This window comes from Oncorhynchus masou, chromosome 21, assembly GCF_036934945.1.
Source record: "Oncorhynchus masou masou isolate Uvic2021 chromosome 21, UVic_Omas_1.1, whole genome shotgun sequence".
In the NCBI taxonomy this organism is placed as follows: Eukaryota; Metazoa; Chordata; class Actinopteri; order Salmoniformes; family Salmonidae; genus Oncorhynchus; species Oncorhynchus masou.
In genome coordinates, this window is record NC_088232.1 from 43,038,237 (window position 1) to 43,063,601 (window position 25,365).

The window sequence follows — 25,365 nt, forward strand, 5'->3', positions numbered from 1 at the left end:
GAGTGTGTATGTGTGTGTGAGTGTGTATGTATGTGTGTGTGAGTGTGTATGTGTGTGTGAGTGTGAGTGTGTATGTGTGTGTGAGTGTGTATGTGTGTGTGAGTGTGTATGTGTGTGTGTGAGTGTGTATGTGTGTATGTGAGCGTGTATGTGTGTATGTGAGTGTGTATGTGTGTGTGAGTGTGTATGTGTGTATGTGAGTGTGTATGTGTGTGTGAGTGTGTATGTGTGTGTGAGTGTGTATGTGTGTGTGAGTGTGTATGTGTGTATGTGAGTGTGTATGTGTGTGTGAGTGTGTATGTGTGTATGTGAGTGTGTATGTGTGTGTGAGTGTGTATGTGTGTGTGTGAGTGTGTATGTGTGTATGTGAGCGTGTATGTGTGTATGTGAGTGTGTATGTGTGTGTGAGTGTGTATGTGTGTATGTGAGTGTGTATGTGTGTGTGAGTGTGTATGTGTGTGTGAGTGTGTATGTGTGTGTGAGTGTGTATGTGTGTGTGTGAGTGTGTATGTGTATGTGAGTGTGTATGTGTATGTGAGTGTGTATGTGTGTGTGAGTGTGTATGTGTGTATGTGAGTGTGTATGTGTGTGTGAGTGTGTATGTGTGTGTGAGTGTGTATGTGTGTGTGAGTGTGTATGTGTGTGTGAGTGTGTATGTGTGTTCACTGCATTTATGGATGATGCCATCTTCCTGTACTAAATCGTTATCAGAATTGGTAAAAATCCTTCTCAAACTGTTTATACTTCAATATTTCTAGACTGAACCGATTTCTGTCTCAGCATGTTACAGTAAAACAACCCAGCGGAATAATATTGATATTGATCTTAAACTCATATAATCATAAATATCTGTATCCAGCAGTTGTGATTTACCCAGACTCAACAAATATTGTGTTTCATTATACCTACACTAGGTGTACATACATTAGGTACACCTTCCTAATATTGAGTTGCACTCCCTTTGCCCTAAGAACAGCCTCAATTCATTGGGACATGGACTCTACAAGGTGTCAAAAGTGTTCCATAGAGATGCTGGCCCATGTTGACTCAAATTCTTACTGGAGTTGTGTCAAGTTGACTGGATGTCTCTTGGGTGGTGGACCAATATTGAAACACACGGGAAACTGTTGATCGTACAAAAACACAGAGGCGTTGCTGTTCTTAACAAATCAAATCAAACTTTATTGGCCACATGCGCCGAATACAAAACGTGTAGACTTTACCGTGAAGTGCTTACCAACAAGCCCTTAACCAACAGTGCAGTTCAAGAGACTTTGATTGAGATTGTGTCATCTGTGGATCTGTTGAGGTGGTATGTGAATTGGAGTGGGTCTTGGGTTTCGGGGAAGATGCTGTTGATGTGAGCCATGACCAGCCTTTCAAAGCACTTCATGGCTACCAACGTGAGTGCCACGGGGAGGTAATCATTTAGGCAGGTTACCTTCACTGCCTTGGGCACAGGGACTATGGTGGTCTGTTTGAAACGTGTAGGTATTATAGACTCGGTCAGGGAGAGGTTGAACATGTCAGTGACAGTTGGTCCGCACATCCTTTGACGTAATCAGTCTGGCCCAGCGGCTTTGAGTACACGTCCTGGTAATCAGTCTGGCCCAGCGGCTTTGAGTACACATCCTCGTAATCAGTCTGGCCCAGCGGCTTTGAGTACACATCCTGGTAATCAGTCTGGCCCAGCGGCTTTGTGAATGGTTGACCTGTTTAAAGGTTTTGTTCACATCAGCTACCGAGAGTATTATCACACAGTCATCCAGAACAGCTGGTGCTCTCGTGCATGCTTCAGTGTTGCCTGCCTCGAAGCGAGCATGAAAGGCATTTTGCTCATCTGCTAGGCTCGTGTCACTGGGCAGCTCACATCTGGGTTTCCCTTTGTTGTCCATAATAGTTTCAAGCACTGCCACATCTGACGAGCGTCAGAGACGGTGTAGTAGGATTCAATCTTAATCCTGTATTGACGCTTTGCTTGTTTGATGGTTCGTCTGAGGGCATAGCAGGATTTCTTATAAGCATCCGGATTAGTCTCCCACTCCTTGAAAGCGGCAGCTCCACCCTTTAGCTCGATGCGGATGTTGCCTATAATCCATGGCTTCTGGATGGGATATGTACATACAGTCACTGTGGGGGTGAAGCTGATGACTGAGGTTGTGTATTCCTCAATGACATTGGATGAATCCCGGGAACATATTCCAGTCTGTGCTATCAAAACAGTCCAGTAGTGTAGCATCCGCGTCATCTGACCACTTCCGTATTGAGCGAGTCACTGGTACTTCCTGCTTTAGTGTTTGCTTGTAAGCAGGAATCAGGAAGATATAATTATGGTCAGAATTGCCAAATGGAGGGCGGGGGAGAGCTTTATCTCTGTGTGGAGTAAAGGTTGTTTTTGATTCCCCCCCCCCCCCCCTGGTTGCACATGTGACATGCTGGCAACATTTTTGCAAAACTGATTTTAGTTTGCCTGCATTAAAGTCCCGGCCAGTAGGAGCGCCGCTTCTGGGTGAGCATTTTCTTCTTTGCTTATGGCCTTACAGAGTTGGTTGAGAGCAGTCTTAGTGTCAGCATCGGTCTGTGGTGGTAAATAGATGGCTACAAATAATACAGATGAGAACTCTCTTGGTAGATAGTGTGGTCTATAGCTTATCATAAGGTACTCTACCTCAGGCAAGCAATACCTCGAGACTTCTTTAATGTTAGACATCACGCACCAGCGGTTATTGATAAATAGACACACACTCCCACCCCTTGTCTAACCAGAGGTAGCGCCTCTGTTCTGCTGGTGCTGGAAAATCCCGCTAGCTCTATGTTGTCCGTGTCGTCGTTCAGCCACGTCTCGGGGGAAACATGTTGCAGTTTCTAATGTTGCGTTGGTAGGATAATCATTAATAGTAGGTTAGCAAGAAGAATGGAAGGCATTGGGAGTTTACTTGCTCGCCTCTGGATTCTCAGAAGGATCCCTGATCTGCGTCCCCTTTTCCCAACGTCTTTTCTTCAATCAAAGGCGTGGATCTGAAAGCAGGATATCCTTCTCGTCGGACTCGTTAAAGGAAGAAGTTTCTTCCAGTCCGCGGTGAGTAGTGGCTTTTCTGATGTCCAGAAGTTATTTTCCGTTATAAGAGCCGGTAGCAGCAACATTATCTACACAATAAGTAGAAAAATAAGTTACACAAAAAGCTAAACAAATAATTAAGAAAATAGCACAATTGTTTGAGAGAATGTAAAACGTCAGCCATGTTCTTCGGCACCATCCTCAAACTCTAACCGGTACGCCTGGCACCTACTACCATACCCCGTTCAAAGGCACTTAAATATTTTGTCTTGGCCATTCACCCTCTGAATGGCACACATACACAGTCTGTGTCTCAATTGTCTAAAGGCTTAAAAATCCTTATTTAACCCTTTATCTACACTGATTGATGTGGATTTAACAGGTGGCGTCAATAAGGGATCCTCGGTTTCACCTGTGTTCACCTGGTCAGTCTATGTCATGGAAAGAGCAGGTGTTCATAATGTTTTGTATACTCAGTGTGTGTTTTCTGTTCACTATTATAATATCCCTCCCTCCCTCCCCCTCCCTCCGTCCCTCCCCCTCCCTCTCCCCCTCCCTCCATTCATCTCAGTCATATTAGTGTGTAACTGAGTGGTGAACAGCAGTACAGTGGTCTAACAGGACAAATGACAGATAAGGCATTGTTTTTGGATTTAGCCATATAGACACACTGCCTAGGTTTTCATCACTACTTCTGCGACCTAGCACAGCTATCCTACTATTTGACCCCCACCACAGACCCCCTGGCCCCCACCACAGACCCCTGACCCCCACCACAGACCCCCTCACCCTCACAACAGATCCACTGACCCCTACCAAAGACCCCTGGTCCCCACCACAGACCCCCTGGCCCCTACCACAGAACCCTGGCCCCCACCACAGACCCCCTGGCCCCCACCACAGACTCCTGACCCCCACCATAGACCCCCTGACCCCACCACAGTCCCCCTGGCCCCCAACACAGACCCCTGACCCTCACCACAGACCCCCTGGCCCCCACCACAGACCCCTGACCCTCACAACAGATCCCCTGACCCCCACCACAGACACCCTGACACCCATCACAGACCCCCTGGCCCCCACCACAGACCCCTGACCCTCACAACAGATCCCCTGACCCCCACCACAGACCCCCTGGCCCCTACCACAGACCCCCTGGCCCCTACCACAGACCCCTGACCCTCACAACACATCCCCTGGCCCCCACCACAGACCCCCTGGCCCCCACCACAGACTCCTGACCCCCACCATAGACCCCCTGACCCCACCACAGACCCCCTGGCCCCCACCACAGACCCCTGACCCTCACCACAGACCCCCTGGCCCCCACCACAGACCCCTGACCCTCACAACAGATCCCATAACCCCCACCACAGACCCCTTACACTCACAACAGATCCCATGACCCCTACCACAGACCCCTGCCCCCTACCACAGACCCCTGGCCCCCACCACAGACCCCTGACCCTCACAACAGATCCCCTGGTCCCCACCACAGACCCCTGACCCTCACAACAGATCCCCTGACCCCCACCACAGACCCCCTGGCCCCTACCACAGACCCCTGACCCTCACAACACATCCCCTGGCCCCCACCACAGACCCCCTGGCCTCCACCACAGACTCCTGAACCCCACCATAGACCCCCTGACCCCACCACAGACCCCCTGGCCCCCACCACAGACCCCTGACCCTCACCACAGACCCCCTGGCCCCCACCACAGACCCCTGACCCTCACAACAGATCCCCTGACCCCCACCACAGACACCCTGACCCCCATCAAAACCCCCTGGCCCCCACCACAGACCCCTGACCCTCACAACAAACCCCCTGGCCCCCACCACAGACTCCTGACCAACACCATAGACCCCCTGACCCCACCACAGACCCCCTGGCCCCCACCACAGACCCCCGACCCTCACAACAGATCCCCTGGTCCCCACCACAGACCCCTGACCCTCACAACAGATCCCCTGACCCCCACCACAGACCCCCTTGCCCCTACCATAGACCCCCTGGCTCCAACCACAGACCCCCTGACCCTCACAACACATCCCCTGGCCCCCACCACAGACCCCCTGGCCTCCACCACAGACTCCTGACCCCCACCATAGACCCCCCCCACCACAGACCCCACCACAGACCCCCTGGCCCCCACCACAGACTCCCCACCACAGACACCCTGGCCCCCACCAGACCACCTGGCCCCCACCACAGACCCCTGACCCTCACAACAGACCCCCTGACCCCACCACAGACACCCTGGCCCCCACCACAGACCCCTGACCCTCACCACAGACCACCTGGCCCCCACCACAGACCCCTGACCCTCACAACAGATCCCCTGACCCCCACCACAGACCCCCTGGCCCCTACCACAGACACCCTGGCCCCCACCACAGACCCCTGACCCTCACCACAGACCACCTGGCCCCCACCACAGACTCCTGAACCCCACCATAGACCCCCTGACCCCACCACAGACCCCCTGGCCCCCACCACAGACCCCTGACCCTTACCACAGACCCCCTGGCCCCCAACACAGACCCCTGACCCTCACAACAAATCCCCTGACCCCCACCACAGACACCCTGACCCCCATCACAGACCCCCTGGCCCCCACCACAGACCCCTGACCCTCACAACAGATCCCCTGACCCCCACCACAGACCCCCTGGCCCCTACCACAGACCCCCTGGCCCCTACCACAGACCCCCTGACCCTCACAACACATCCCCTGGCCCCCACCACAGACCCCCTGGCCCCCACCACAGACTCCTGACCCCCACCATAGACCCCCTGACCCCACCACAGACCCCCTGCCCCCACCACAGACCCCTGACCCTCACCACAGACCCCCTGGCCCCCACCACAGACCCCTGACCCTCACAACAGATCCCCTAACCCCCACCACAGACCCCTTACACTCACAACAGATCCCCTGACCCCTACCACAGACACCTGACCCCCACCACAGACCCGACCCCTACCACAGACCCCCTGACCCCCACCATAGACCCCCTGACCCCTAACACAGACCCCCTGACCCCCACCACAGACCCCTGACCCTCACCACAGACCCCCTGGCCCCCACCACAGACCCCTGACCCTCACAACAGATCCCCTAACCCCCACCACAGACCCCTTACACTCACAACAGATCCCCTGACCCCTACCACAGACACCTGACCCCACCACAGACCCCTGACCCCTACCACAGACCCCCTGACCCCCACCATAGACCCCCTGACCCCTACCACAGACCCCCTGACCCCCACCACAGACCCCTGACCCTCACAACAGATCCCCTGACCCCTACCACAGACCCCTGGCCCCTACCACAGACCCCTGGCCCCCACCACAGACCCCTGACCCTCACAACAGATCCCCTGGCCCCCACCACAGGCCCCTGGCCCCTACCACAGACCCCTGGCCCCCACCACAGACACCCTGACCCCCATCGCAGAACCCCTGGCCCCCACCACAGACCACTGACCCTCACAACAGATCCCCTGACCCCTACCACAGACCCCTGGCCCCTACCACAGACCCCTGGCCCCCACCACAGACCCCTTACCCTCACAACAGATCCCCTAACCCGCACCACAGACCCCTGACCCCCACCATAGACCCCCTGACCCCCTGGCCCCCACCACAGACCCCTGACCCTCACAACAGATCCCCTGTCCCTCAACACAGACCCCTGACCCCCACCACAGACCCCCTGGCCCCCACCACAGACCCCTGACCCTCACAACAGATCTCCTGACCCCCACAGACACAGACCTGACCCCCATCACAGAACCCCTGGCCCCCACCACAGACCACTGACCCTCACAACAGATCCCCTGACCCCTACCACAGAACCCTGGCCCCTACCACAGACCCCTGGCCCCCACCAGAGACCCCTGACCCTCACAACAGACCCCCTGGCCCCCACCACAGACCCCTGACCCTCACAACAGATCTCCTGACCCCCACCACAGACACCCTGACCCCCATCACAGAACCCCTGGCCCCCACCACAGACCACTGACCCTCACAACAGATCCCCTGACCCCTACCACAGAACCCTGGCCCCTACCACAGACCCCTGGCCCCCACCAGAGACCCCTGACCCTCACAACAGATCCCCTGACCCCCACCACAGACCTCTGACCCCCACCATAGACCCCCTGACCCCCACCACAGACCCCCTGGCCCCCACCACAGACCCCTGACCCTCACCACAGACCCCCTGGCCCCCACCACAGACCCCTGACCCTCACAACAGATCCCCTAACCCCCACCACAGACCCCTTACACTCACAACAGATCCCCTGACCCCTACCACAGACCCCTGACCCCCACCACAGACCCCTGACCCCTACCACAGACCCCCTGACCCCCACCATAGACCCCCTGACCCCTACCACAGACCCCCTGACCCCCACCACAGACCCCTGACCCTCACAACAGATCCCCTGACCCCCACCACAGACACCCTGGCCCCCACCACAGACCCCCTGACCCCACCACATACCCCCGACCCTCACAACAGATCTTCTGTCCCCCACCACAGACCCCTGACCCTCACAACAGATCCCCTGTCCCCCACCACAGACCCCTGACCCTCACAACAGATCCCCTGACCCCTACCACAGACCCCTGGCCCCTACCACAGACCCCTGGCCCCCACCACAGACCCCTGACCCTCACAACAGATCCCCTGGCCCCCACCACAGGCCCCTGACCCCCACCACAGACACCCTGACCCCCATCACAGAACCCCTGGCCCCTACCACAGACCACTGACCCTCACAACAGATCCCCTGACCCCCACCACAGACCACTGACCCTCACAACAGATCCCCTGACCCCTACCACAGACCCCTGGCCCCTACCACAGACCCCTGGCCCCCACCACAGACCCCTTACCCTCACAACAGATCCCCTGACCCCCACCACAGACCCCTGACCCCCACCACAGACCCCTTACCCTCACAACAGATCCCCTGACCCCCACCACAGACCCCTGACCCCCACCATAGACCCCCTGACCCCCCCCCCCCACCACAGACCCCCACCACAGACCCCTGGCCCCCACCACAGACCCCTGACCCTCACAACAGATCCCCTGTCCCTCAACACAGACCCCTGACCCCCACCACAGACCCCCTGGCCCCCACCACAGACCCCTGACCCTCACAACAGATCTCCTGACCCCCACCACAGACACCCTGACCCCCATCACAGAACCCCTGGCCCCCACCACAGACCACTGACCCTCACAACAGATCCCCTGACCCCTACCACAGACCCCTGGCCCCTACCACAGACCCCTGGCCCCCACCACAGACCCCTGACCCTCACAACAGATCCCCTGACCCCCACCACAGACCCCTGACCCCCACCATAGACCCCCTGACCCACACCACAGACCCCCTGGCCCCCACCACAGACCCCTGACCCTCACAACAGATCCCCTGACCCTCACAACAGATCCCTTGACCCCTACCACAGACCCCTGGCCCCTACCACTGGACCCCACCACAGACCCCTGACCCTCACAACAGATCCCCTGACCCCCACCACAGACCCCCTGACCCCCACCACAGACACCCTGACCCCCACTACAGACCCCCTGGCCCCCACCACAGACCCCTGACCCTCACAACAGATCCCCTGACCCCCACCACAGACCCCTGGCCCCCACCACGGATCCCCACCATAGACATTGAGAGATGATGTGGAAACCGGCCACTGGGGACAACAGGGAGAGCTGTTACCTTCAAGTAGGATTTGGTGTTGCCAGGGTGTTGTTGACAGGAATGGTGGATAGGCGTAAGCACCTGCCTCTGATTCCACAGGTTGCAGGTTAATCCAAACGATAGAAAGTGTTTTTTTATATTTTAGTTTTCAGCCTATCATAAACATGAACCATTCAAAGTTAATGCCGAACCTTAACCCTAACCTTCAACATTCAGAGTTAATGCCTAAACTTAACCTTTAAACACTTTGGAATTGGACTTTTGCACCAAGTTTGAAATTTGACATTTTAGAAACATGGATGAATGTCTAATTCTGAGCTGGTTGAGAGTAGAACAGAGAGGATGTGATTGGTCTATTGGTCAGAGAGGATGTGATTGGTCTATTGGTCAGAGAGAGGAAGAGATGGAAAGACATTGAGCTCCTTCTATAACACTCACTCACACTATACTGGAGGGGAGCTGAGTCAATGGAAACAGTTAGATTGTATATAGTTTCACTAACCAAGCTTTCTGAATGAATCATATAATTTATTTGATAATAGAAAATAAAAAAATCTGGAAATTCTACTGAAACCAAAGACATGACTGAACTAATTAGCAAATGTGTAAAAATATATATATAACTATATATATAACTGGTTAGCTGCAGAGTAAATACCTACAAACTTGTATACATATGTTTATTTAAACACACAGAGACAAACACACTCCCTCACAATAAATCCCCAGGACACCCAAACATCTCTCCATCTCTCCACTCCTTTTGGATCTCAGCTGTAGGTCAGCTGTAGGTCTCTCACTCACTCCCCCCTCCCCCCCCCCCTCTCTCTCTCTCCCTCTTTCCCTCCCTCTGCCTCGCTCCAAAGTTACTCAAGCACAACTAAGCCTGAGTTAGGGCCCCAATGAGAGTGGTTACAGCAATCAAAATGTTTCACACTGTGTGATGGTCTTGAAAGGTCGTGGGATCACACACCTCCCTGCTTCTCAGCTGCTCAACACCTCTTCTACTAGCATCACCATCAGATCTATGATCAAGACCTCCTTGTCCATGTCATTTTATTAATGTGATGGAAAAGTCAAAACTGATCCTAAATCATCTGGTTTACTCTAAGAAGCTTGACACAGTCCCAAATACCAACTGTCAATGACAAACCTGAGTACTGATATGTGTCATATGCTGTGGCTCGTGTTTTGAATACTGAGTGAATTTCGACTAGACTGTTCACTCCCTTTAATGCGGCAAAGCGGTGGTGCTATCCATTTCACCACAACGGACGGAGTAACTTTGCACCAAAGTGAATGACACATACACACATGCAGAGTGTAGGAGCAGGGGATAGAAATGAATTCAGCAGACTACATTATCAATCCCACCTCACTCCCCTGCCAAAGAAATGGTCACTGAAATCAACACAGCGAAATCCTGGATACACACACACACACACACACACACACACACACACACACACACACACACACACACACACACACACACACACACACACACACACACACACACACACACACACACTCAGGAGGAAGAATGGGATGTGTATAAATATACATCAGATATGAGTCCAGAGGATAAACCTGCCTTGACACTCCCTCCCTTCCCTTGATACACTCCCTCCCTTCCCTTGATACACTCCCTCCCTTCCCTTGATACACCCCCTCCCTTCCCTTGATACACTCCCTTCCTTCCCTTGATACACTCCCTCCCTTCCCTTGATACACCCCCTCCCTTCCCTTGATACACTCCCTCCCTTCCCTTGATACACCCCCTCCCTTCCCTTGATACACTCCCTCCCTTCCCTTGATACACTCCCTCCCTTCCCTTGATACACTCCCTCCCTTCCCTTGATACACTCCCTCCCTTCCCTTGATACACCCCCTCCCTTCCCTTGATACACTCCCTTCCTTCCCTTGATACACTCCCTTCCTTCCCTTGATACACTCCCTCCCTTCCCTTGATACACCCCCTCCCTTCCCTTGATACACTCCCTCCCTTCCCTTGATACACTCCCTCCCTTCCCTTGATACACTCCCTCCCTTCCCTTGATACACTCCCTCCCTTCCCTTGATGCACTCCCTCCCTTCCTTTGATACACTCCCTCCCTTCCCTTGATACACTCCCTCCCTTCCCTTGATACACTCCCTCCCTTCCCTGCAGCCTGAGGAACGAAGGCTCTTAGCAACATTGGGGTCACATACACACAGTGGGGTTAACAAACACACACACACACACACACACACTACGGGGCAGCCCGGAGGGGTTATGGCGCACAAAGTCAGCCTTACATAATATAGCGTCCGGAACCTCCATCACACACTGATCATCCAATTACAGTGCAGATCCTCCCAAATCATCCGTTACCACGGTGACACGCAGACAGCAGACGGCAGCTGCAATCTCTTAAGTGCTTTTAAAGGATTACAGATGTGATGGGGAAGGGAACACCTCGCCTCCTCCTCTTCTCTCCTCTCATCTCGTGCCCCATCTCTTCCTCCTGCATCCCCTCATACCCCCTCCTGTAGAATGAGTGTCAGACTCAGAGGTGTCAGAGCGATAGAGGAAGAGAGGGAGGGACAGAAGAGAGGATGGATGGAGAGGTAGAGACAGCTAGGTGGTTGATGGTATATTCTGATATTGGAAGAAGAGCAAGAGAGGGGGAGAGAGTGGGAGTGACGGAGAGAGAAAGTGCAATGTCAATATTTTTGGGACATACCTGGTCTAAAGGCAAGTATGGGATCTCTGTTATTAGTGCTGTTTCTCTGGGGTAAATGTACTGTAAGTTGGTATTTAAGGGCCAGATCGGCTAAAAGACCACAACTCCAGAGCAGTGCAGTATGAGGTGCACTCAAAGCCACTCGTATACACGCCTGTATCTGTGTGTGCATGTGTGTGTGTGACTGCCTGCTCATGTTTGCGTAATCAGTGTGTGTGATCTCTGCGGAAATGATTAGGCCCAGACACCTGACTCCAGCGTGGCTCCCTTATCAGGACCTCTAAAAGGGCAGTCACAGAGAGTGCCTGCCTTAATATCAGAGAGAACACAGGGGCTCTATCTGTCTGTGTGCTTAAATCAACACAGTGATTAGGAACAGGCCGATAGTGACGTTACCCTGCTGCAATCCCTTATATCATATCTACTGCAAACACCACCTCCATTTGTTACACGTATAGACACGCGCACACACACACACACACACACACACACACACACACACACACACACACACACACACACACACACACACACACACACACACACACACACACACACACACACACACACACACGCGCACACGCGCGCGCGCACACACACACACATACACGCGCACACACGCATACACACGCACACACACACACGCACACACACACACGCGCACACACACAAACACATACACACACACACACACACATACAGTAAAAAATACAGAATTTTCTTTAGGAATGTAGTGAAGTAAAAGTAAAAGTTAAATATAAATAGTAAAGCACAGATACCCCCCAAAAGTATTTTTTACTTAAGTACTTTACACCACTGCACACACACACACCTACTATCTGCAATAAACCCTTACAGCAGGCCATATTTATGTGCAATGAAAAAGGAATTTCCAGGATTTTTAGCTGTAAATATTTGTGGATCTGCAGAACACCAAAGGAGGGGTCACAGAGGGGAGTGTGTGTGAAAGCCATTCTACTGTAGCTGTAAGACCAGCACGGCCTAGGGCATGCATACACACACACACACACACACACACACACACACACACACACACACACACACACACACACACACACACACACACACACACACAGTGGCCCATGTGGAAAGGTGTGTGGGTGTGTGTATGTGGCAGGCTCAACTAGCTCTCACAGTCTCACGACAAAGTTTGTGTTTATGGTTACATTTTTTTAATGTTACAGTTAAGTTTAGGAAGTAACTAAAACATCTTAAGGTTAGACATTAACTCCAAATGGTTAAGATAAGGGTTAAGGTTTGGTATAGGCTTGAAACAAGAAAACTTTCTACCGCTGGATTCGAACTTGCAGCAGAGGCCGAAGCCTACTTGAAGGTAACAGCACTAACTTGTTGCCCCCAGTGGCTGGTTTCCACATCATCTCCCAATGTCCTCAGACATGGATGGACGTCAAATACTGACTTGTATCACAGGTGACCTGGTTAGCGCAGGCAAAATGTTAGCGCTACGGTTTTTAATTGAGGTCCTATCGACTTGAACAGAAAGATTGGGAAAGGAGGGACGACTGCACACACACACATACACACTCTCCCACACACACACACGCACACGCGCACACACAGGGTTGAGAAGCAGGTACAGCAGTGTGTGTAAGGGCGTTTATGAATAACCTTACCTTGACATGACCATAACATCCTCATTTGTATGGGAGTGTGATGATCATACATTCAAAAGACTGATATGGACGTTGAAACTAATACAGTGACAGAGCTGGATGGCAGAACACATTCCAGGTGACTACTTCATGAAGCTGGTTGAGAGAATGCCAAGAGTGTGCAAAGCTGTCATCAAGGGAAAGGCTGGCTACTTAGAAGAATCTCAAAAAGAAAATATATTCTGATTTGATGAAAACCTTTTTGGTTACTACCTGATTACAGTTGTGTAGATACACTTAGGTTGGAGTCATTAAAACTAGTTTACTTACACTTAGGTTGGAGTCATTAAAACTAGTGTACCTACACTTAGGTTGGAGTCATTAAGACTAGTGTACATACACTTAGGTTGGAGTCATTAAAACTAGTTTACGTACACTTAGGTTGGAGTCATTAAAACTAGTGTACGTACACTTAGGTCTGTGTCATTAAAACTAGTGTACGTACACTTAGGTTGGAGTCATTAAAACTAGTTTACGTACACTTAGGTTGGAGTCATTAAAACTAGTTTACATACACTTAGGTTGGAGTCATTAAAACTAGTTTACGTACACTTAGGTTGGAGTCATTAAAACTAGTTTACATACACTTAGGCTGGAGTCATTAAAACTAGGTTACGTAGACTTAGGTTGGAGTCATTAAAACTAGTTTACATACAATTAGGTTGGAGTCATTAAAACTAGTTTACATACACTTAGGTTGGAGTCATTAAAACTAGGTTACGTACACTTAGGTTGGAGTCATTAAAACTAGTTTACATACACTTAGGTTGGAGTCATTAAGACTAGTGTACGTACACTTAGGTTGGAGTCATTAAAACTAGTTTACGTACACTTAGGTTGGAGTCATTAAAACTAGTTTACGTACACTTAGGTTGGAGTCATTAAAACTAGTTTACGTACACTTAGGTTGGAGTCATTAAAACTAGTTTACGTACACTTAGGTTGGAGTCATTAAAACTAGGTTACGTACACTTAGGTTGGAGTCATTAAAACTAGTTTACGTACACTTAGGTTGGAGTCATTAAAACTAGGTTACGTACACTTAGGTTGGAGTCATTAAAACTAGTTCACATACACTTAGGTTGGAGTCATTAAAACTAGTTTACGTAGAATTAGGTTGGAGTCATTAAAACTAGTTTACATACAATTAGGTTGGAGTCATTAAAACTAGTTTACGTACACTTAGGTTGGAGTCATTAAAACTAGTTTACATACACTTAGGTTGGAGTCATTAAAACTAGTTTACGTACACTTAGGTTGGAGTCATTAAAACTAGTTGACATACAATTAGGTTGGAGTCATTAAAACTAGTTTACATACACTTAGGTTGAAGTCATTAAAACTAGTTTACATACACTTAGGTTGGAGTCATTAAAACTAGTTTACATACACAAACAAAAAGGAGGAATTTGGACATAAATGATGGACTTTATCAAACAAAACAAACATTTATTGTGGAACTGGGATTCCTGGGAGTGCATTCTGATGAAGATCATCAAAGGTAAGTGAATATTTATAATGGTATTTCTGACTTCTGCTGACTCCACAACATGGCGGACATCTGTATGGCTTGTTTTGGTCTCTGAGCGCTGTACTCAGATTATTGCATGGTGTTCTTTTTCCGTAAAGCTTTTTAAAAATCTGACACAGCGGTTGCATTAAGGAGAAGTATATCTTTAATTCCATGTATAACACTTGTATTTTCATCAACATTTATGATGAGTACTTCTGTAAATTGATGTGGCTCTGTGAAAAGTCAACGGATGTTTTGGAAGTAAAACATTACTGAACATAATGCGCCAATGTAAACTGAGATTTTTGGATATAAATATGAACTTTATCGAACAAAACATACATGTATTGCGTAACATGAAGTCCTATGAGTGTCATCTGATGAAGATCATCAAAGGTTAGTGATTAATTTTATCTCTATTTCTGCTTTTTGTGATTCCTCTCTTTAACTGAAAAAATGTCTTTGTTTTTTTCTGACAAAGTGCTGACCTAAAATAATCATATGGTGTGCTTTTTGAAATTGGACACTGTGGTGGGATTAACAACAAGTTTATCTTTAAAATAGTGTGTAATACGTGTATGTTTGAGGAATTTTAATTATGAGATTTCTGTTGTTTGAATTTGGCACCCTGCACTTTCAGTGGCTGTTGTCAAATCGATCCCGTTAACGGGATTTGAGCCGTAAGAAGTTTTAAAGGGATATCATTAATCAGTTCGACCTAGTGGATGTTTGGAGGACTAAATATCCCGACACAACACTATACATGGGTGAAGGTTTTTGTGACTAGGGTGAGAGCAGCCCGACTTGATCATTTTTACATGTCCAGGAATCAGAGCAATAGGCTGTTGGGCACTACCATTCTCCTGGTGGGTTTTTCAGATCACCACATAACCATGGCTCGGCTGTCTATCTCACCAGGGCCTCGGCATGCATCCTACTGGAAGTTTAATGTAAAGCTCTTACAAGATGCTACTTTTTGCTCAGGTTTCCCAAAAGTTGGGGAAAGGTGGCAGCAAAGAGAGGAGTATGAGTCTCTGAGTCAATGGTGTGATGTGGGGAAAGTCCAAATTCGTCTTTTCTGTCAACAATATACAGCTCTCTCATACTCAGAGGCTAGAGAGTATTGAGTCCAACTCGAGTGTTGTACTAGTGAGATGGATGTAGAGATGGTGGGGCAAGGCAATGTAGGCCTCCAGCCTACTTTAGCTGAATTATGTAGGGACCTGGGTCATTGTTTCCAGGTTAAAGCAATGGGAGCACTTGTAAGACCTTGGTTCTCCATGCTCAGGGAGATGGATGCTCCCAGCTCCTCCTTCTTTGGTTTGGAAAGACAGAGCTGTGAAGCCAAGGGTATGCATTGTCTGGGCGGTTGACCTCTGTGGTGGGGAGCGGACTGTGGAGTTTTATGCTGAGTTGTATAGAGCAGAACTGTGTGATCCTATGTGTGCTCAGGTCTTGGTTGAAGAACTCCCTAAGCTCTCTCTGGCACAGAGGGATGAAATGGATGTTCCTCTGTTGTCCCATGAACTGGCAGAGGCCGTAACCCTGATGTCCCCCGGCCGTGCACTGGGGGCGATGGACTCCCAGTGGAGTTTTATAAAAGATTCTGGGGAATAATTGGACTGGACGACGAATTGTGTGTGTTGAGTGAATGTGTTGGGATTGTAGAGTTGCCGATGAGCTCTCCTGCCCAAAAAAGAGGACTTGTGTGAACTTAACTTCTTAAGGTATAGGGGGCAGCATTTTCACTTTTGGATAAATAGCGTGCCTAATTTCAACTTCCTGCTACTCATGCCAAGAATATAAGATATGCATATTATTAGTAGATTTGGATAGAAAACACTAAAGTTTCTAAAACTGTTTGAATCATGTCTGTGAGTATAACAGAACTTATGTAGCAGGCAAAACCCCAAGGACTAATCGTTCATAATTTTTTTCAGTCTGTTCAGTGAGTTCTCATTGGTAAACAATATTTCTTAGGAACTTGTTTTCAGGTCCTACCGCTTCCACTGGATGTCACCAGTCTTTGGAATTTGGTTGAGGTTATTCCTTTGTGCAATGAAGAAGTAAGGCCATCTAGGAACTGCGTAACACTGTTGAGAGTTGTGCAAGACTTGAAAAGTAGCTTGGTTGTTGTCTTCCTGTATTGAACACAGATAGACCCGTCTTCAATTTGATCGATTATTAACGTTTAAAAATACCTAAAGTTGTATTACAAAAGTAGTTGGAAATGTTTTGGCAAAGTTTACACGCAAATTTTGGAACATTTTGTAGTGACGTTGTGCAATTTGGAAGCTGTTTTTTTTCTGGATCAAATGCGCCAAATAAATGGACATTTTGGATATATATGGATGGAATTAATCGAACAAAGGACCAATTGTGATGTTTATGGGACATATTGGAGTGCCAACAAAAGAAGCTCGTCAAAGGTAAGGCATGTTTTATATTTTATTTCTGCGTTTTGTGTAGCGCCTGCAGGGTTGAAATATGCTACCCTCTTTGTTTACTGTTGTGCTATCATCAGATAATAGCTTCTTACGCTTTCGCCGAAAAGCTTTTTTTAAATCTGATATGTTAGCTGGATTCACGAGTGTAGCTTTAATTTAGTATCTTACATGTTTGATTTAATGAAAGTTTGATTTTTATATCATTTTATTTGAATTTGCCGCGCTGCATTTCCCTGGCTTTTGGCCAAGTGGGACGCAAGCATCCCCTATAACGTAAGAAGTTAAGAACTGGAGGCCTGTGGCATTGATCTGTGCAGAAGACAATATATTTGCCAAAGTCCTCTCTAACAGACGGAAGTCCCATCTGGACTCTAGGGACCAGACATATTGTGTACCGGGATGCTCAATCACAGACAACTTGTTCTTAATCAGGGACATGTTGGACTTGTCGAGAGGTTCTAATGGGAACTTTGGACTGGTCTTTTTAGATCAAGAGAAGGCTTTTGATAGAGTGGACCATGAATATCTGTTTAATGTGATGTCTGTTTTTGGGTTTGGGGAAAGGTTTTTGACTTGTGTGAAGATGTTGTATGCTGGGGTGTCATGTATGATCAAGAGGGGAGGGGGGCTCAGTAGGCCAGTCTGGTTGAGATGGGGCATTAGACAAAGATGCCCTCTATCGGGGCAGTTATATACACTAGCCAATAAGCTTTTTTTGGGCCAGCTATGCAGGAGAATGCAGGAAGTGTGCTGGACGGGTATGGGTGTGTTAACAGGCATAGCAGTGTCAGCATATGCAGATGATGTTTCTGTGACGTCAGGGATGGTCAGGATATGCAGGCACTAGAGACTAGTCTGAAGGTGTACAAGGGAGCTTCGTCAGCTAAGGTAAACTGGGGCAAGAGTAAAGCTCTGTTATGTGGGGCATGGTAGGATAGGGCCCCGACTCTGCTTCCAGGGGATTTGCAGTGGGGTTGTTAAGGGCTTAAAATTATGGGGGTGTACCTGGGCTCGGAGAGGTGGGTCAGGAAATATTGGGAGGGGCTGTCACAAGCAGTGGTGTCAATACTGGCCAGGTGAGGGTGGCTCCTGTCCCAAGTGTCATAATAGAGTGAGGGTGCTGATAATCAACAACCTGGCGGCATCTTCCCTGTGGCATAAACTGTCTGTCCTCAACCCCCCGTCGGTCTGCTCGCAGACCTGCAACGCAAGCTAGTGGACTTTTTCTGTTCGGGCCATCACTGGCTGAAGGCAGCAGTGTTGTACATGACCATCCAGGAAGGAGGACAGGGCCTGGTGGAACTGAAGAGCAGGGTGGCTGCTTTTTTACTAAAGGCGGTGCAGAGACTGTTGTACCATACTGATGTTGGCTGGAGAGAACCAAAATGCATGCTGCTGAGGGGAGCTGGCTGATTAGGGTTGTACTGGCAGCTGTTCCTCATGAGGATGGAGAGGCTGAGTACAGCAAGTCTCTCAGATTTTTACTCTGCAGTGCTGAGGGCCTGGGAGCTGCTAAGGCCCACACGAGAAGGGGGGGGTGGAGCCTGGGCTGTGGTTGTGGGAGGAGCCTATCTTCCACAACCCAGCCATCCCTTTGAGATCGGTTCAGTTGGCCACCCTGCAGAGGCAACTGATGGCAGTGGGTTTACTAAGGCTGGGTGACCTGAGACTGCTGGGAGAGGAATGATGGAAAACCCCAGAAGCTCCTGCGGGTGACGGCAGATACTGGGGACTGGCAAGGGGCTCTGGGGGACTTGTTAGATTTTAACACTCTGAACCTGGGGGAGTTTGAAGGGGTGGGAGGTAAAGCCCTCTACAACCTCTGCATTAAGGTAAGGAACATTAGGAGCCTAACAGGAGTGAAGGCACATCAGTGGCAGGGGGTATGTGGGAGGAGAGTATGGTGGGTTTTAGATGGAGGGCGCTCTACAAACACCCAGTACCAAAGAGGTCAGGGGACCTCCAGTGGAGGGTTCTTCATGGAGCCCTGGCCACTAACAGCTGGTTGGCATGGATTGAACCGGGAGTCTGGCAGGGGTGTCCTTTCTGTGTTTTGAGAGAAACTGTGATTCATGTGTTTTCTGTGTGTGCCAGGTTAATGCCATGAATGTCTCTGTTGGAATGTCTGTGTGAGGTTGGGTGTGGTTTTTACTATTGGGATATTTATAATGGGGTACAGTTATTCAAAGAAGGAGATGGCCAAATGTGTTTTGTTGAATTTTCTGTTTGCTCAGGAAAAGTTGGCTATTTGGCTAAGGAGAAACAGGGTCAAAGGTGGGGGGGATAACAGACCCTTTACTGTTATTTAATGGGATGGTCTCTGCGCGCCTTAGGGTGGAATTTGAGTTCTATAAAATGTTAAAAAGTGTGGAGATGTTTCAGGACATATGATGTGTCGGGGGGCTGTCTGGGGAAGATGTTTTGGATATACGGTTGTAGAAGTGGTGAGGTTTTGGTTATTGTGGAGGAGCTTTGCATTGTTGGGGTAGAGTGCAAGGTGAGCATGGTACATGTATGCAGTCTCTCTCTCTCTCTCTCTCTCTCTCTCTCTCTCTCTCTCTCTCTCTCTCTCTCTCTCTCTCATTCTCAGATCACCAGGGGCTAGTTGACTGTTCACATCAGAGACAATTAGGAACATCAAACCCAGGAAATTACAATCTGCTAACCAGCTCTGGGTATTCCCTCCTCCTCTCCCCCATTCTCGCCTCCATTCACCAGACTGATAGACAATCATCTTCAGATGGGCCCTCCTTTCTTCTCAGTGCCAATTGAAGACAGGGCTCCTTTCTTAGCCTGGAGCTTTGGTGGAAACAGGGAAGCAGAGGGGGACATGCTGCTTTAGTGGTACTGACACATTAACATATTGACTGTGAGGAGGATGAGAGAGAGAAGGAGAGACAGGACAGTAGAGAGATGGGCTTCAAGAATGGGATGGTAGTGAATGACACATTAACATGTGTGTGTGTTTGTGTGTGTGCATTAGTACATGTTTGTGTGTGTGTGTGTATGCGTGCCAGAGTGTGTGTTGCCACAGCTCGCACCATCTCGCCAGTGTCTCCCAGACTGGTTTCTCAGAGAATCTCTTGTTACAACCCCTCTCAACCCAGACCCAACACTCAGACCCAACCACAGACTGGATTTCCTGTCCCGCCACCTACACAAAATACAGCCTCAGGAAACTGATGTAAGCCAAGAGCCACAATGGAGGATACCTGAGGAGCTGGGAGTCTCAGCAGCAAGCCAAATCCTTCTCACCAGGGAGACCAGGCTTTTCTTGAAATATTGACAATTTCCAATACATTATCAATACGCAGACCACTTAGGCCGTTTAGGTTGACTGAGCAACAAGCTCTCTGCGCTGCTTAATGACTGGAAATTGAGTTTTTTTTAAAGAAAAGTGATTTCCTATTCAGAGACTGCGTGAACTATTTCTTCATCATGAAATATGATAATTAATTGATTGACATAGTAACCCTGACTATACTTCAATCTAAAAAGTTAACTTATTACAATATTGGTTACAAATCTGGATAATTATGACATTCGACTATGGCACAACAATGAATATTTATTTCCCACAAAATAGTCGAAAATAGTTTATCTTGGATAAATAATAGTCAAACAACTACAGCTGATCACTGTTATCTAAAGAGTCACAACTAGTGTTTTAGGAGTCAACCTCTTTAAGGATCCACCCTTTTTTTACATTTTCACGAAAAAAAAACATACCAAATCTAACTGCCTGTAACTCAGGCCCTGAAGCAAGGATATGCATATTTCCGGTACCATTTGAAAGGAAACACTTTGAAGTTTGTGGAAATGTGAAAGGAATGTAGGAGAATATAACACAATAGATCTGGTGAAAGATAATAGAAAGAAAAAAACAAATGTTCTTTTGTATATTTTATGGTACCATCATCTTTGAAATGCAATAGAAAGGCCATAATGTATTATTCCAGCCCAGCTGCAATTTAGATTTTGGCCACTAGTCGGCAGCAGTGTATGTGCAAAGTTTTAGACTGATCCCAATCAACCATTGCTTTTCTGTTCAGTAGTGGCCAAATGTGCCTAATTTATTAATTAATAACTTTTCATGCTCAAAACTGTGCAATCTCCTCAAACAATAGCATGGTATTATTTCACTGTAATAGCTACCGTAAATTGGACAGTGCAGTTAGAGTAACAAGAATTTAAGCTTTCCACCAATATCAGATATGTCTATGTACTGGGAAATGCTTTTGTTACTTACAACCTCATGCTAATCACATTAGCCTACGTTAGCTCAACCGTCCAGTGGATGGGACACTGATCCCAAAGAATACGTATACCTGAGCATAGGGAACCCAGCTATTCAAGGTTAACAATTCTAGGGAAATGCAAGCATGGCTGGAGGGGTGAAAAACACACACACACACATGCACGTACACGTACACACACACACATGCACGTACACACACACACACACACACACACAAACACACACACACACACACACACACACACACACACACACACACACACACACACACACACACACACACACACACACACACACACACACACACACACACACACACACACACACACACACACACACACACACACACACCAGCGCAAAAGGAAGGGAACCCAACCAGAGCTGGAAAACAGGGCTCCAGGAATAGAGATGATGGATGGATGGATGGAAGGATGGATGAAAGGAGGAGGAGGTGGAGAAGGAGGGATGAGTGTTCTCTAGGGTGGAGGGGAGATAATATTTCTGAGTGCCTTTGAGACCTGATCCTGCAACGACCAGTTTGTGAATGGACTGGTAACAGGAGAGGAGAGGAGAGAGGGATGAGAGGAGAGAGGAGAGGATGATGAGAGGAGAGCGAGGAGAGAGGATATAGGAGAGGAGAGGAGATAAGAGAGGAGAGGAGGGAGGGAGGGAGGGAGGGGGAGGGAGGGAGGGAGGGGGAGGGAGGGAGGGAGGGAGGGAGGGAGGGAGGGAGGGAGGGAGGGAGGGAGGGAGGGAGGGAGGGAGGGAGGGAGGGAGGGAGGGAGGGAGGGAGGGGATGAGAGAGGAAGGAGAGAGCGAGGAGAGTAGAGGAAAGACAGATGATAGGAGAGAGAGGAGGGAGGAAAGGGGAGAGGAGAGGCGAGAAGGGAAAGGAGAGGAGAAGGGAGAGGAGAAGGGAGAGGAAGGAGAGGATAGGAGAGAGGGACGAGAGGAGAGGAGAGAGGGACGAGAGGAGAGGAGAGAGGGACGAGAGGAGATGACAGACTAGAGAAGAGAGAAGAGAGGGGAGAGAGGAGAGGGGAGAGGAAATGAAAAGGTGGGAGGACAGAGGAGAAAGAAAGGATAGGGGAGGTGAGAGGAGAGGAGAGAAGAGAGGAAGAGGAGAGGAGATTAGAGGAGAGGGGAAGTAGAGGAAAAGAGAGAGGAGAGAGGAGAAGAGAGAAGAGAGGAGAGGGTAAGGAGAGGAGAGAGGACAGAGTGAGGAGTTAGAGAAGAGAGGAGAGAGTGAGGAGATGAGAGAGGAAAAGGGTTGAGAGGAGAGAGGGAGGAGAGGGAGGAGAGGAGAAAGGAGAGGAGAGGAGTAGATGAAAGAAAGGACAGAGAGAGAAGAGGAGAGGAGAGGGGAGAACGGAAAGGAGAGGTGAAGGGGGAGGAGAGGAAAGGGGAGATGAGAGGGGGAGAGAGCAGAGGAGAGAGGACAGGAGAGGGGGATGAGAGGAAAGGACAGTGTACAGAAGAAGGGGGAGAGGAGAGTAGAGGAGGGAGGCAGGAGACGGAGGAGAGGAGGGAGGGAGGAGAGGAGAGAGGGACCAAATGAGAGAGGAAGGAGAGAGGGATGAGAGTAGAGAGGAGACAAAGGATATGAAAGGATAGGATAGGATAGGATGGGAGAGGAGAGGAGAGGAGAGGAGACACACACACACCCACACACACACACACAAACCAGCGTAAAAGGAAGGGAACCCAACCAGAGCTGGAAAACAGGAGTCCATATGAATAGAGTTGATCGATGGATGGAGGGATGGATGAGAGGAGGAGGAGGAGGAGGTGGAGAAGGATGGATGAGTGTTCTCTAGGGTGGAGTGGTGATAATGTTTCTGAGTGCCTTTCAGACCTGATCCTGCAAAGACTAGTTTGTGATCGGACTGGTAACAGGAGAGGAGAGAGGGATGAGAGGAGAGGAGAGGAGAGGAGACACACACACACACACACACACAAACCAGCGCAAAAGGAAGGGAACCCAACCAGAGCTGGAAAACAGGAGTCCAGGAATAGAGTTGATCGATGGATGGAGGGATGGATGAGAGGAGGAGGAGGTGGAGAAGGATGGATGAGTGTTCTCTAGGGTGGAGGGGTGATAATGTTTCTGAGTGCCTTTCAGACCTGATCCTGCAAAGACTAGTTTGTGATCGGACTGGTAACAGGAGAGGAGAGAGGGATGAGAGGAGAGAGGAGAGGAGGATGAGAGGAGAGGAGAGGAGGGGAGAGGAGATAGGAGAGGAGAGGAGATAGGAGAGGAGAGGAGATAGGAGAGGAGACAAGGGAGAAGATATATATATATAGAGAGAGAGACAGAGAGAGAAAAAGATAGTGAGATATAGAGATAGAGAGGAGGAGAGAAGAGAGGAGAAAAGATTGGAGAGGAGAGGTGAGAGGAGAAGAGAGGTGAGAAGGGAAAGGATAGGAGAAGGGAGAGGAGAAGATAGGAGTGAGGGAGGAGAGGAGAGAGGGGGAGGGAGGAGAGGAGAGAGGGGGAGGGAGGAGAGGGGAAAGGAGAGGAAAGAAGAGGGCAGAGAGAGGAGAGGAGGATGGGAGGAGAAGGAGGAGAGGGGGATGAGAGGAGAGTGAAGAGAGGGGAGGGGAGACAAGGCAGAGGATATACATATATACATACATATATATAGAGAGAGAGAGCAAAAGAGAGAGTGAGATATAGAGAGAGGAGAGGAGAGGAGAGGAGAGAGCAGAGAGGGATGAGAGGAGAGGAGAAGAGAAGAGAAGAGAAGTGAAGTGAAGTGAAGTGAAGAGAAGAGAAGAGGAGAGGAGAGAGGAGAGGAGAGGAGAGGAGAGGAGAGGGATGAGAGGAGCGGACAGAGAAGGGAGAGGAGAGGAGAGATATATGCGTATATATAGAAAGAGAGAAAAAGAAAGAATGAGATATAGAGAGAGGAGAGGAGATGGGAGAGGAGAAGAGAGGAGAGGAGAAGAGAGGAGAGGAGAGTATAGGAGAGGTGAGAGGTGAGAGGGATGAGAGGAGAGGAGAGGAGAGGAGAGGGATGAGAGGAGCGGACAGAGAAGGGAGAGGAGAGGAGAGATATATGCGTATATATAGAAAGAGAGAAAAAGAAAGAATGAGATATAGAGAGAGGAGAGGAGATGGGAGAGGAGAAGAGAGGAGAGGAGAAGAGAGGAGAGGAGAGTATAGGAGAGGTGAGAGGTGAGAGGGATGAGAGGAGCGGACAGAGGAGAGGGGAGAGGAGAGGAGGGAGGGAGGAAATGAAGGAGAGGATCGAGGGAGGAGAGGACGAAGTAGAGGAGGGAGGGAGGAGTGGGGAGGTTAAAGGAGAGAGGGACGAGAGGAGAGAGGGAGGAGAGGAGGGAGAAAGGAGAGGAGGGAGGGAGGAGATCGAGGAGAGGAGGGAGGGAGGAGATGGTGGAGAGGAGGGAGGGAGGAGAGGAGAGGAGGGAGGAAAGGAGAGAAGAAGGAGAGAGTGAGGAGTGTTTTCTATCCAATACTAATAATAATATGCATATATTAGCAACTGAGACTGAGGAGCAGGCCGTTTACTCTGGGCACCTCTGGGCACCTTTCATCCAAGCTACTCAATAATGCCCCTGCAGCCATAAGTTAACCAGAACTGACCCAAGATCAGCATCTTGAGGCAACTTTACTGCAAAACACAGTCTAAACTGTGGGGAGGAGAGGAGTGGAGAGGAGAGAGAGGAGGAGAGGAGAGGAGAGGAGAGGAGAGGAGAGGAGAGGAGAGGAGAGGAGAGGAGAGGGGAGGGGAGGGGAGGAGAGGAGAGAAGGGAGGAGAGGAGAGGAGAGTAGAGGAGAGGAGAGGAGGAGAGCAGAGAGGGATGAGAGGAGAGGAGAGAGGAGAGGGGAAGAGAGGAGAGTAGAAGAGAGGAGGAGAGCAGAGAGGGATGAGAGGAGAGGAGGATGAGAGGAGAGAA

General features: G+C 49.5%; 2 protein-coding genes across 4 annotated transcripts in view; one reads left to right on the plus strand and one right to left on the minus strand.

Annotated features, from left to right (window-relative positions):
* LOC135508382 (estrogen-related receptor gamma-like) overlaps positions 1-25,365 on the minus strand; it is a 295,554-nt gene that overhangs the window by 209,041 nt on the left and 61,148 nt on the right. Inside the window, exon 1 of one of the 3 annotated variants that reach the window (XM_064928524.1) lies at positions 11,108-11,308. The exons of the other annotated variants lie outside the window; for them this stretch is intronic. The gene's annotated coding sequence lies outside the window, so the exon portion shown is untranslated. Of the gene's footprint in view, positions 1-11,107; positions 11,309-25,365 lie in introns of those variants that run through there. 3 annotated transcript variants of the gene reach the window in all.
* On the plus strand, positions 4,460-8,507 carry LOC135507510 (uncharacterized). Its single transcript, XM_064927020.1, has 9 exons — positions 4,460-4,543; positions 4,598-5,140; positions 5,688-5,921; positions 6,200-6,464; positions 6,608-6,786; positions 7,067-7,258; positions 7,415-7,606; positions 7,662-7,832; positions 8,295-8,507. The coding sequence occupies exons 1-9, from the start codon at positions 4,460-4,462 to the stop codon at positions 8,505-8,507; spliced, it is 2,073 nt and encodes a 690-aa protein (XP_064783092.1).

Excerpts from the sequence above, each read along its gene's own strand:
- LOC135507510 (XM_064927020.1), top strand. The coding sequence starts at position 4,460 with ATGACCCCTACCACAGACCCCTGCCCCCTACCACAGACCCCTGGCCCC. Across the intron at positions 5,922-6,199 it reads CCCTCACCACAGACCCCCTG|ACCCCTTACACTCACAACAG; the intron begins GCCCCCACCACA and ends CCCCCACCACAG. Across the intron at positions 6,787-7,066 it reads CCCCCACCACAGACCCCCTG|AACCCCTGGCCCCCACCACA; the intron begins GCCCCCACCACA and ends CCCCCATCACAG.